The 14,159-nt window shown below is 39.9% G+C and overlaps 1 protein-coding gene across 1 annotated transcript in view; it reads left to right on the top strand.

Annotated features, from left to right (window-relative positions):
- sgf29 (SAGA complex associated factor 29) overlaps positions 1-14,159 on the top strand; it is a 32,479-nt gene that overhangs the window by 941 nt on the left and 17,379 nt on the right. The window contains exons 2-5 of the mRNA XM_080446489.1: positions 1,381-1,462; positions 4,712-4,787; positions 7,105-7,177; positions 9,549-9,613. Of these exons, the coding sequence (XP_080302615.1) occupies positions 1,397-1,462; positions 4,712-4,787; positions 7,105-7,177; positions 9,549-9,613 (280 nt within the window). The 5' untranslated portion in view covers positions 1,381-1,396. The remainder of the gene's footprint in view (positions 1-1,380; positions 1,463-4,711; positions 4,788-7,104; positions 7,178-9,548; positions 9,614-14,159) is intronic.

Raw genomic sequence — 14,159 nt, 5'->3', positions numbered from 1 at the left:
GCCCAGGTGACCCAGCCGGGTTTAATTATTTTTTTAAATAATTTAGAGTTGCCAATAATTTTTTACCCCTTTTTCTCCCCAATTTAGTCATTTTGCCAATTAATGCATTCGTCCTACTCTTCCCGCCCAACACTCCCCGCTGACAGGTGCCGCCCCAGCCTGTAGGAGTATGTGCAATGACCATTATCACCCTCCCCGCCCGGCTTCCCTCCCCCGAACACGGACCAATGGTGTTCGTGTAGACACTCGACAAAGCCGGATGCACCACGGTGGATTCGAACTCACAACCTCCGTGGTGGTGGGCAGTGACTTTTTTTACCACTGCGCCATCCGGCTGTCAACTGTCTTTCCAGTGGTCACCAAAATATTCCTAGTTGTCGCGTAGTCTAATTCCTATGAGCCACTATAAATAGAATCACTAACTATAAAGAAAACATCACATGGATGCACTTGGGACGTATCATCAATGTTGTAGCCTGCAATACTGCAGTGAAGAAATACTCTGTTACAAGTAAAAGTCTGGTAATCAAAATTTACTTGAGTAAAAGTTCAAAAGTATTGATATCAAAATCTACTTAAAGTACCAAAAGTAAAAGTACTCATTGTGCAGAATGTCCCATTTCACAAGTTCAAAATGTATGAAAATCTTTTGAAAATAGCAGATCTACATGCTAGCTTGTAGAATTGGTTAATGTAGCGGTTAATGTAGCCTGAAGTGGTTTATGTATGTTCTGTGATAATAATCTAAATCTGCAAAGTAACCAATAACTAAAGCTGTCAAATAATTGTAGTGGTGGAAAAGTACAATATTTGCCTCCGAGATCAGGTAGAAGTAAAAGTATTGAAAATGCAGTACTTAAGTAAATGTATCTGGTTACTTTACAACATTGGCTATAATGTACGGGACATTGTATGTAATACTGTATAGACGACCACAGACATTTCAACTGGAAATCCCATCCTACCCGTTTGTTTACAAACATTCTGACTGGTCATGGTCCATTTGGTTTGTAACTGTCAATTCAATCCGGGAACGCATCTGTAATGACACAGATGCGTTCCCGGTCTTAAAGGGTTAAGACCTGAGGCCGATTCTACAAATGCCTTCTAAACCAGTAGTTAAAAAATGTGTATTTATTTATGTGTACATATATATTCAAAGATTTGCACCAATTTTCAAGATTTTTCAAAAATAGCAGATTTAGCGCGGCACTTTTGGCTCTATACTTTGTCCGCTCGTTTCCCCCTCTACACCAAATCTCTTGGCGCGGCCGTGCTATGAGCTTGCATATCTGCTATTTTTGAATAGTCAAAGAAATCTAAAATGACAGAGATGCTGTCCCCGTCTTAAAGGGTTTTATTTGCTTTCTTATCTCCAAGCAGCTCCGGTGCAGACATGTCGGCCGACACGAAGATCGCGGAGCTTCTGACAGAACTGCATCAGCTCATCAAACAGACCCAGGTGGGTGTCAGTATAGTGGGGTCTGTACACTAGGCTGCGGTTACATGGACAATATTTATTCATTCAGAACAGGGGTGGGCAACTTTGATGATGGAGAGGGCCACTACTATATTTCCACACTCACTCCAGAGGGCCACATTGCATATGCTGTTGCACAGAAACCTCCTATCTCCGTATTTTAACTTTTTAAAATGAATGTAAATGAATGCCGTACTTCTCCATTCTATTTCACACAAAAGTAGCAAAAATAGCAGATCTACAAGCTCAAAAAGTGTCGCGCTGCGACGCGTTTTGAGCTTGTAGATCTGCTATTTTAGCTATTTTTTAATTGGAATCCAGATTTTCTTTGTTGCTATTTTTTGGAATCCTGAAAAGTAAATATTTTATGTTTATTTGTATTCATTTAGTTATACTTATGTTAACTTTATGAACTTAACACATTGGGTGCCAGAGGTTTATTAAAATATTATACTTTGAGTGCCAGGATTTTTAAAAAAAATTAACCTTTTTCAAGTAGTCACAAAATATTTTCAGTGATCACCGTCCTCACGGTGATCCCCTCATTACACACATACAGGTCTCGTACAATCGGGGGGAAAAAATTTAAAACATTCGGTAATCCGTTCCATAGTTGCAGCCAGTTGAAAATAGTTAAATTAACATTGTAAAAAAAAAAAGTACACAGGAGCCGAGATACAGGTTTTTGAAGTCATAAGTTAACCAGGAGGTGGATTGGAGTCTAAATCTTGTAGGAGTGATATTTCCTGTTGCTGTGAAGGAAAAAAAAAAAAAAATTATATAAAAACCGTATATATACGGTTTTGGCACTCAACGTTAGTATGGCCAAAACCGTATATATACGGTTTTGGCACCCAATGTGTTAAATACAAATACATTGGACATAAAAAAGACAATAGAATTTTAATACTAGTCATTGCTACTAATATAGACTGAAGTAATTAAAGCGGGTCATGTTTGCATGTTTGGAATTGTAGCTGAATTCAATAATATATCAGTATTCTGATATTAACCTGCAGGCCACATTAAGTGAAGGTGGGGGCCGCATGTGGCCCCCGGGCCGCCAGTTGCCCATCTATGATTCAGAATGAACTCATTCCGAACAGAGATCCATACCCAACTGTTTACATGGAACCTGAATAAAAGTATTCCTCGTTTACATGACACAAACTTTTGATATGTGCAAAGTGGTTCCCGCCCGGGCATGGACCAGGGGCCGCCCGGCTCCACTACCCGGGGCGGAGCTTCCCCTGGTGGGCATGGGGAAATAGCCCCCTTGAGCCTCCGCTTGTCGGCCGTAGGCAGGCCGGGAAGCAACGCACCGACTGCCAGGCAGCGTTGTATGCGGTGCGAGCCTGCGTTTGTGATGCCTTTGTTATCACCGTTTTAATGCGAAAGTAGCAGATCTACAAGTTCAGACCAGTTTATTTTATTGTATTGGTACCAGACACGGTAAAACTTAGGGTAACCTACTACTTGTCACATTTCTCATGTAGGCTACCTTAATTTTATTTTAACAAAAAACGTTTCATCTGACTGAATAGATTCTTTTGATTATAAGTTCCCGTTTCATGTCAAGGACAGGTAAAGATTGTTCCTCCATCACAGGCTCAGATCCTCGGAGCGTCCGGTCTCCTGGACAAGTCTGGGCTTAACCATTACAGTATATAAGCTTTTAAATGACGCTATAGAATTCATTCATGTAAATTCCGATTGGTATACCGATTCAAACGGTATATACCACCCCTCCAAACCCAAATGAAAATTCATTCCGATCAGACCGGAATGGAATATTCTATTCCAATTGAGGTGTTTGTTTACATGAGCATTTATATTCTGAATGAGCAGTCATTCAGAATATAAGTGGAATATTCCTGTCCATGTAACCGCAGCCACTGTGTGTGGTTGAAGTATTATTATTGTATCTCATCTTCAAAGATTTATTCAGGCCAAGGATCCCTTATCTGAGAGAGAGATGAAGTAGGGACCCCCCCCCCCCACACACACACTTATTGGAAAACATTGTGTTGCAGATTAAACGTTTTCATAGTTTTCATAGATAGCTTCATAGACTTGTTTGACAGCACTATCATCAGTGTTGTGTAAATGAATGTTGTTGTTGTTTTTTTTGTTTTGTTTACACATGATGTCTTCTATTAACCGATGTTTTCGGTCATTAAGACCGGGAACGCATCTGTGTCATTTTTTTAATTTTTTTTTTGGTACAAGCTCATAGCACGGTACAGAGTGCCGTGCTATGAGCTTGTAGATCTGCTATTTTTTGAAAAAACGTGAACATTTGTGCACATCTTTGAATATATATATATTTTTTAACTTTTTTCATGTCAAGGACCACCCACAATGTTGTTCCAGGGACCCCCCATAAGCAAAGTAAAAAATGATAGCTTTAAAAACGATATATATAACTATATAGTAAATTCAAAGATTTGCAAAAATTTACATGATTTTTCGAAACAATTGCAGATCCACAAGCTCATAGCGGGGCACTCAGTGCCGTGCTATGAGCTTGTAGATCTGCCATTTTAAAGTATAAAATAATGATCAAAGTGGTTACACAGATGCTTTCCCAGTCTTAATAGGTTAATATATTGGATTTATGTTACTGTGTAATTTCAGACATTTAACCTCTTAAACTCTCAATACTTTGTAAACTTGACTTTTGGCTCTATACTTTGTCCGCTCCGTGAGTGCTGCCTATCTCTGTTATTGTAAAGTAACTCTTCTAGACCGCGCACCGGGTTTGAAAACTCTTTTTAACCCATTTAGACCGGGAAATAATCGGTGTCATTTTTAGATTTATTTGGGCTATTCAAAAATAGCAGATATACAAGCTCGTGAAAATGTGGGCAAATCTTTGAATACTCAAGGACTACCCGAAATGATATGTATTTGGCCGCGGACCCCCATCTCAAAATGGGAGAGAAATATTCGAGTACCCCCCAGAAATATTCGAGTTACACATTTTCCCTTAAACAAAAAAATATATCTACAAGCTCTTGAGCTTGTAGTTCAGTTTGGAGTTATTTTGCTTGAAGCCATGATTATGTAACCTGACGCTTCCAGATCCACGAAGCTTACGTCACACATTTGTTTCTATGCTGTCTTGAGAAACGTAGTTACTCAATACCGCCCCCATCTGGCAGAGTCAGGTTAATGATTATGATGCTGCAGTAATGAGTTCATTAAAGCCCGATGATTTCTTTGTTTCAGGAGGAGCGCTCGCGCAGCGAACACAACCTGCTCAACATCCAGAAGACGCATGAAAGAATGCAAACGGAGAACAAAAGTACGTAGTCCGTAGATCTACAAGCTCATAGCGCGGCACTGAGTGCCGCGCTATGAGCTTGTAGATCTGCAAAAAAAAATTTAAATAGATTGTTTTGCAAATCTTTGAATATATATATCTTTTTCACGCAAACATCTTTGACTCAAATCTTTCCTTCTGGGCGGTCCCTGGAACAAAATATTTTGAGATGGGGCGTCCGCTGCCAAATACATATCATTTTGGGGGGTCCTTGACATGAAAAAGGTTTGAGCACCATTGAGCAACATACGTTTTTCAGAAAACTGTTTGGATTCAGAAGACGCGTGTAGAATCCCCAGAAGCAGAGATTTGAGTTACAAATGTTCGCTTAAAAAAATTATATATATTCAAAGATTTGCACACATTTTCAAGATAAATTTTTTTTTTGCAGATCTACAAGCTCATAGGTGCCGGGCTACGAGCTTGTAGATCTGCTATTTTTGAATAGCCAAAGAAATCTAAAAATGACACACAGATGCTTTCCAGGTCTTAATGGGTTGACATTTCGATGTAAATGTTACATCTAAACAACGATTACAGTTACAACTAAAACACAAGCTGTTGCAGCACTAATCAAGTACTGCCTAAAATTCAACATTTGAGGTGTGATGACTTCTTGAGCAGTGGCTCTAAAGTGGCGTCCGGACACCCACAGCTTTCTTTGAGGGGGTTCCAGTTTAATATAATTATTATTATCACCAGCTAGAAGTTATTTGCCCAGTGAGAGAATGTATCAGAGAATGTAATGTATCAGATCACCTACAGTATCCAATTGTTGAATTCTGTATTAAATCTAATCTAACAACAAATATCTTCTCTTATGGGGGTCTGATATAAGGTATTTTCAAATAGGGCTAAATAATGGTGATCGTGGCTTAATTGACCGAGACCAGTGGCGGAACAACTCAAAGCCGGGCCGGGAGGCACAGCGCAGTGATCAGGCCCCCCCTGCGCATGCACGCACGCGCGCGCAGCGTGGGTGCACATCCCGCACGCGCGCGCAAAATCTTGTGGGTTTTCCAGCGGATTCGGTCACTTTTTGGGGGGCTTTTTGTCACTTTTCGGTTTTAGGGTTAGGTTAGGGTTATGTTGTTTAATTCTTATTTTTGCCTGATTGTACCGATTTATTATCTGACGGCCCGGGCCCTCCTGGGTCGCGGGCCCGGAGGCGGCCGCCTCCCTGGCCTCCCCGGACGCTCCGCCACTGACCGAGACAATGACACACTGGACTGGCTTGCTGCAACGGAGTTGAAGGTCTAAGGACATACGACAGAAGAAGAAATATGGCTCCGCAGTCTAATACGTGTCAATTTGAGGGTTCTCTTACATGAAAATGTTGAGAACCACTGCTCTTGAGCAACTATTGCACAACAAAAATATTTCAAATGTACTCCATCAGTACACTAACATGTCACAGGTTGAGATGCTTGGATGGTTCTAGATTCAATCACAGATATTAAAGGGTGTGAAAACTGTCTTAAACTGTCATTTGGGATGTAATTTACAGTATATCGTGCAAAAAAATTGTGAAAACCGACATCAATCAAGCTGGCAATGAGATTAATTACATGAACAGGACCATAGTTAGTTCACAAAAAATAGCCATTCTACAAGCTCACAATCCGTTGTGATGCGTCATGTTGTGAGCTTGTAGATCGGCTGTTTTTTTCCCGGCATGTGAAACATAGGCCTACTACAAAAGTATAAATCAGGCTTCACACCCACTCATAACGATGTAGTTGTATAGTTCAGGGTCCCCACGGTCATGAAATTCCTGGAAATATTTTGAAATTGAAAAAAAAATTATCCAGTACTGGAAAAGTTTGGGAATTGATCAAAGGTCCTGGAATTTATCAAGGGTCCTGGAAAAATATTTGGCTATGCATTGTTTTTGGCTATTGATTTTGTTAATACAAAACATTTTCATAAACATGTATAACATTACACGAAATATGTAACATAAGTAGTTTTTCGCCGAACGGCCTGTGTGATGCCATATATTATTTAAATAAAATAAGTCATGCGGATGCCATAATGAGTCTTCCAGTGAGCTATGCCCTAATTTTGCACGAAATTTTTAATGAAATTGTACTATTCTATATTCTATGCTTTATTTTTGCTACACTGCCTATCTTTGGGCATTCTACATAGGAGTAAGAGACACATTATTGCGCTGAATGATTGTTATATAGGCCTGGAAATTGGGCTAAATATTCTGGAAAAGTTTTGGAAAAGTTTTGGAAATTCATTGCTAAAAATGTGTGGGGACCCTGATAGTTGTGTTCTCTGTCTGTTCCAGCGTCTCCGTACTACAGGACCAAGCTGAGAGGCTTGTATACGACGGCCAAAGCAGACGCAGAGGCGGAATGCGGGTGAGTGAACGACCACCTGGTCGATGTCACCTTTACTGTTAGATCAGCCAGTCTCAATATGTGGGCCGGGGCCGTGAGGATTTTGCAAGTGGGTGCCCAAATAATTGGCAAAACACAAACATTTGAATGAATATATGACATATGACGGTACCTTGCTTGGCACTCAGCATTAACCCATTAGGACCGGGAAAGCATCTGTCATTTTAGATTTGAACCACTTTAACCATTATTTTATACTTTGGCTATTCAAAAATAGCAGATATACAAGCTCATTGCACGGCAGGGCTATGAGCTTGTAGATCATTTGTAACTCAAATCATTGCTCCTGGGGGGTCCCTGGAACAACATATTTTGCTGGGGGTCGGCGGCCAAATACATATCATTTTATCCTTGACATGAAAAAGTTTGAGAACCACACATTTTTTTTTCAAAACAACTGTTAGGATTTAGAAGGCATTTGTAGAATCCCCCAGAAGCAAAGATTTGAGTTCATTCACTTGAAAGAATTCACTTGAAAAAATATATAATATATATTTTGAACATTTGTGCAAATCTTTGAATATATAATATTCAAAGATTTGCACAATGTTCCAATTTCTTTTCAATAAATAGCAGATATACAAGCTCACAAGCTTGTATATCTGCTAATTTTGAATAGCCAAAAAAGAGCGTTCCCCGTCTTAATGGGTTAAGAGTTGTATGGGTGGTAAGTCCCTGTGACATGCTAGCATCATGTCCAGGGAGTGTACTTGCACATCAAGCTGCCTCACACCACAGAAACAGGAGATAGGCTCCTGACCTCTGGCCACATGGCTTGACAAGGCTTACTCAATATTTGAAAAAGAATGAACATTGTACATTGTTCCAAAGAGGAACCATAATGATTAAAAGGTGCAGTAAGGGATTTTCATTCGTCAAAATAAGTGTTAAATAGCTCAGTAAAACGGGTCTCTCCCTGCCTCTCCGGCTCTTTAGTAAACGGAAAATGCATTTTTAGGTCCGGATACAACTTTGATCCAATCAGGAGAAATACCTAAAACAGAATATAGAATAAACAAGGGAAATAGGAAGTGATGACGCAAAGAAATGAGCAGACACAATTGGAAGTGGAGCACTATAAAATTTAGTTTGATAAATGTCTCCCCATTGGCTGAAATTGGCAACCCATCTGAAAATATATTTTCTGTTTAATAAAGAACTGGAGAGACAGGGAGACTCCTTACTGAACAAACACTCTATCGCAATGAGTACTATCAGAATATGGAGCTTTAACCTTTTAACAAAGGTTTTGTTTGAACCGAAAAATATCACTTTTACCCTACCTTTAACCCATTAAGACCGGAAACGTCATTTTAGATTTCTTTGGCTATTTTTAAAAATAAATCGTGCAAATGTGTGCAAATCTTTGAATATATATATATATATATATATATATTACATTATACATTTTTAACTCAAATATTTGCTTCTGGGGGTCCCTGGAACAACATATTTTGAGATGGAGGGGGTTCGCGGACAAATACATATATCATTGAGAACCACTGATATTATATATTTTTTAACAGCAAAGATATGGGTTAAAAATGTTCACTTTAAAAATATATATATTCAAAGATATGCACACATTTTCACGATTTTCCAAAAATAGCAGATCTACAAGCTCATGAGCTTGTAGATCTGCTATTTTTGAATAGCCAAAGAAATCTAAAAATGACACACAGATGCGTTCCTGGTCTTAATGGGTTAAATGCAACACCTCCAGTTGGGACACAAACGTAAACAACTTATTTTGCTCTTCATACTCAACATGTCTTTGATTGATTTGCACAAGAAGAAATCTCCTTCCCTGTTGTTATCCCCGTGTAAAAACAGGTCCACTGCTGCCACCTTGTGGCGTGCTGTGTCAAGTTGCAGAACACCAACACACAGATGGCATGGAGCAGTGGTTCCCAAACGTTTTAGCTCAAGACCCAAAAGAAATAAATTTAATGTTTGCGCTGCAAGCTCACAATGTGTCGCGATATGACACGTTGTGAGCTTGTAGATCAGCTATTTTCACTACTAATCGTTTCTCCCTAATTCATGGAATTTCTTTTACTTTTTTATTTTACTCATGAAATGTTTTGTGAATTTGTTTTCAATTTATAAACAATTGTGTTTTCATTTGTATTTATTGAAAATAATAATAATCAAAAACTAAATGTAGGAAACTAAAAGTATCCTACATCCTACAGTGTCCGCGACACGCAAATGGGTCTCGAACCCAGTGTTTTGGAACCACTGGCATGGAGCACACTGACTGCTTACAACCACCATCATCCCTGTTGCCTTCTGGACGCTGGTTGTTTATTTGTTCTTGTTTATTCCACAGCATTCTTCGCCGAGCTCTCGACAAAATTGCAGAGATCAAATCTTTACTGGAGGAGAGGAGAATAGGTAATGTGTGTGTGTGTGTGTGTGTGTGTGTGTGTGTGTGTGTGTGTGTGTGTGTGTGTGTGTGTGTGTGTTTTCAATTCAATCTTTATTTCAGACCTAGGAAGATCCATATCACAATAATACAACACCACACAATAAAAACAGAAAATAAAATAAATAAAAATACTGCAAATAGCCCACATTGTTCAGTTTCTGACATACAGACATGTGCGCCAATGGTTCCACAGTCTAGAGGTGAACCTGACAGAACTGCGTGTGGGGTCCGTTATTACAGCGATTATGTCATTTACTGACTCAGATGCTCTACACATAAACCTATACATAAGGTTACGTAGCACAGCAGCACAGGTGGGTACCCCAACACTAACAAACATCTGGCTTGCACTGGAGCTTCTTGGAGCTCTCAGCAGCAGCCTCATGCAGTCATTATAGGCCACTGTAAGGCGTCTGATGCTACCTTGCCTGTAGCGACTCCAAAGGTGGGCAGTATACAGTGGTGTACAAAAGGATCTAAACAGAGAGATCTTCACAGGTACTGAGCACATGCTGTGTTTGCGACCCAGCATGTTTGCTTGGGCATACAGCTTATGCCGCTGCCTATAGATGTACTTGTCATCTGATAGGTCATTGGAGATAATATGTCCCAACTAAGTAATCTCACTGCACACACTAAGGGCAGGTACACACTGCAGGACCTTAAAGTGGTCGGGTGGTCATCTGATCGTTAAGCATTACACACAGCAGGAGTTTATTTCTTAAAATCGGCTGTCATAATATCGTTGTGGTTTTCACAACACCATTGATCCCCGACAAGGGCTGACACAGTGTAGGATAGTTCACTAGGATGCTATCTCCAGAGTCAGACCCAATACATACATTTGTGTTTATTCCAATTCATTTTAATCGACGTATCCCGTGATGTGCCTCTCTCCCTCTCCCTCTCCCCCCCTCTCTTCTCTCTCTCTCTCTCTCTCTCGCACGTCAAGTGCACTGAAGCAGTCAGTGACAGAGTTGCCATGTCCGCTTATTATAAGCGACTTTGGGATTGTTTTTCTGTAAAGTTGCTTGAAAGTGTAGTTGCTTTTTTGACCTTGTTTCCTAATGTTGTTTGAACCAGTTGTTCTCAAACATTTTCATGGCAAGGACCCCCAAATTAATAATAATAATTAATTGTCCGCAGAGGCGCAGACCTCCCCCTTCTGAAAATATCTGTGTGGATTTGGAAAATATTCCACATTCCCCCCCCGCCCCCCTAATTTCTTCTTTAAAAATAGCCTATCTATAACGTGAGCTTGTAGATCGTCTATTTTCAAGTATCCAATGTATTTGTATATAGGCTTACAGTGCTCATAGTCGCTTTTGTTGGGCTTGTTTTCACAAACCTGGTTGCTTATTTCTCTCGCAAAATCTGGCAACACTCACAGATAACGACACACACACACACACACACACACACACACACACACACACACACACACACACACACACACACACACACACACACACACACATCGCTCGCTCTCTGTGTCTTTCTCTCTCTCTCTATCTCTGTGCAATAGTCTCAAATAAACATCCCCCTTTCGAGCACGCTCGCTCACTCTCATTCTGTTTTATAATAATGTTTAACTTAATACAGGACTGGACGGTAACTATGCGGGGGATCTGTTTGTTGTGGTCAGGTCCACCGACCTTCCATAGCCACGGTGGCTGTAATGTGCTCTCATTGGCTGTAGCGTGCATCTCCTAGCAAGGTGGTCACAGCTCCTTTCATATTGTATGATATTATCTGCTGTCCTGTCTGGGACACATCTGAATATCTAACAGGGTAGTTATCTGAAAACGGTCGGAAAGCCATCGCAGAGCGGATAATCGCGGCCACATCGTCTCGCGGAACCTTTCACACACAGCGAGCATTAGCTCGCCGATCAAAGGCCAATCTGTGTCAGATCGGGAGGTTTTGTCGGCGAGCGCCAAAAAAGGTCGGCGACAGCAATATCGTACCAAATATCCTGCAGTGTGTACCTGCCTTAAGGGCAGTGCCAGCCAGATAGAAGTCAGGAAAGGTAGATAGATTGTCTGTCTTCCCTACTTATGAGAATCTTGACCTTACTCTTTTTAGCATTGTATTTTATATTAAAATCAAAGCCATACTGTGAGCAAATCCTCAGTAGCTGTTGTAGCCCAGCACTATATGGACTAAAGATGACCAAATCATCCGCATACATCAGGTGATTAATTAACAAGTCACCAACTCTACACCCTGTCCCACATGCATTTAACATCAATGATAAATCATTGATATAAACATTAAAAAGGAAAGGAGAAATAATTCCACCTTGACGGACACCATTGGTCACATGAAAAGGAGCAGATATTGACTTCGCCCATTTTACTCTCATTGTCTGGTGAGCATACCAGAACACCAAGATTCTGACTAGGAAACTAGGGACCCCTCTTTGCGTCAGTTTTAAGAATAACTTTTCATGATTAATGCGGTCAAAGGCCCTAGAGGCATCAATAAAAGAAAGAAATTCTGCCTACTATATTTATCTAAAATCTCTTTCAGTGCAAAAATACACAAATCATTGCCATGTTTTCGTTTGAATCCAAATTGGTTATCAGCAGACAGGATCAACCTCTCAAGTCTACTCAGTAGAATTGTCTCTAGTACTTTGGACAAAACGCTGGCCAAGGCTATTGGCCTATAGTTATCTGAGCTGTTTAGCTTACCCACTTTGTCTTTAATGACCGGCACTAACACAACAGAGAGCATAGAAACAGGTAAAACCCCATGAACAAAAAAAACTGTAAAACACATAGCAACCAAAGGACACAGTTTCTTACTGGCTAGCTTAAGATGTTCAGCTGTTATCTTATCCAGACCACAGGCCTTATTATCACCTAGCTTCAAAACTGCTTCATGAATTTCAGCAGGAGTAACAATCACCTCATCATTAAAATCTACATTGTGTGTGTGTGTGGATACATTGTACTGCTTTTTAAGATCTGCAATCCCACTTTACAACACATTGGGTGCCAAAACCGTATATATACTTATTTTCAAATACACCTGTTGAGTGCCAAAACCGTATATATACTGTTTTTTTTTTTGTTCTTCACAGCACCAGGAGATATCATTTTTCGAAGATTTAGACTCCAATCCACTTCCTGGTTAACTTATGACTTCAAAAGCCTGTATCTCGACTCCTGTGTATTTTTTTTTTACAATGTATTTTTGACTATTTTCAACTGGCTGCAACTACGGAACGGATTACCGAATGTTTTTAAATGTTTTCCCCCGATTGTACGAGACCTCTATGTGTGTAATGAGGGGATCACCGTGAGGACGGTGATCACTGAAAATATTTTGTGACTACCGGTACTTGAAAAAGGTTAAAAAATTGTAAAAAAATCCAGGCACTCAACGTATAATATTTTAATAAACCTCTGGCACCCAATGTGTTAAACCCCATATGGTTGAGCGGCGTCCGTCAGGGCTCTATTCTAGTCCTTTTCCGTTATTGTGGGGAAAGCTTTTGTTGAAAATATTTCTGCGAATACGGATGCTGGGGTTTAAGTGTTTAACCACTTAAGCTCTACTCTAGTATATACTGCTTCATTTGAAGAATAGAGAAAATAGCCAACCTACACACTCGTTTGTGAGCTTGTAGATTGGCTATTTCTACATTTAAAAATTTTTTTTTGCCTATAATGACGTGGCCAGAATAGGTACGGCAGGTTGAACGTGATTAATACAATTGTCCTATGCTGGATAATATGTCAAATTATCTAAGATGAAGTGGTCAAACTAGACTAGAATACACGTTTAAAGAGCGAATGGACTCAGAAATGTCATAAAAGCAAAGTATCTGTTTCCTCAGTTGGTTGGCTGTTTGTAGAACATAGGTTTAGAATGATGGTACCTAGACATCATTTCATATTCAGTACTGAGATTTTATTTTGCTATATTCCATTATTTCAGCTCTCCCTGCATCCAGTGCTTTTTTAAATGTATATCACCCTATTTGTTTGGTGTATCCCCCTATTATTTTTCTATAATCTCTCTCTGACATTCTGTTGCTTCCTCCCTTTGTTAGTCAGATGTCTTGATTTAAAGTAAAACACATAATTACATTGTGTAACATGACAATATCAACATTGTTGCATGTTTTGGTCTTTAAAAACCCTATATTCTTAGTTGTTCGGGGTCCTCCAGGGCTCTATACTAGGTACCCTAGTATTTCTTTTTTACCCCACTTCTTTTTGCTGGAAAAAAGACAAAATAGATACAGCGCTGTGAGCTTGTAGAGCTGCTATTTCAGGCAAAAGTTCGCCCCCTGCAGAAAAGGGATGTAAGGGACGGTTCTGTGTGGTTTAAATGTTGTGATGACATCATACAGTGAAGTACCTTGGCTCTGTTAACTCTATAAACGCCATTGACTCGAAAACGCGTCAATTACTACTTGATCCACCCACGCCATTGACGCGTTAGACGCGTTGGATTTGCGTTCATTGTTTAATCTCTGATCGCGCTATGCTGCTTAAA

Source organism: Gymnoscopelus braueri (genome assembly GCF_963280865.1).
Source record: "Gymnoscopelus braueri genome assembly, chromosome: 13".
NCBI lineage: Eukaryota > Metazoa > Chordata > Actinopteri > Myctophiformes > Myctophidae > Gymnoscopelus > Gymnoscopelus braueri.
Note: the sequence above shows the minus strand (reverse complement) of the source record. Positions and strands in the feature narration are given on the sequence as shown.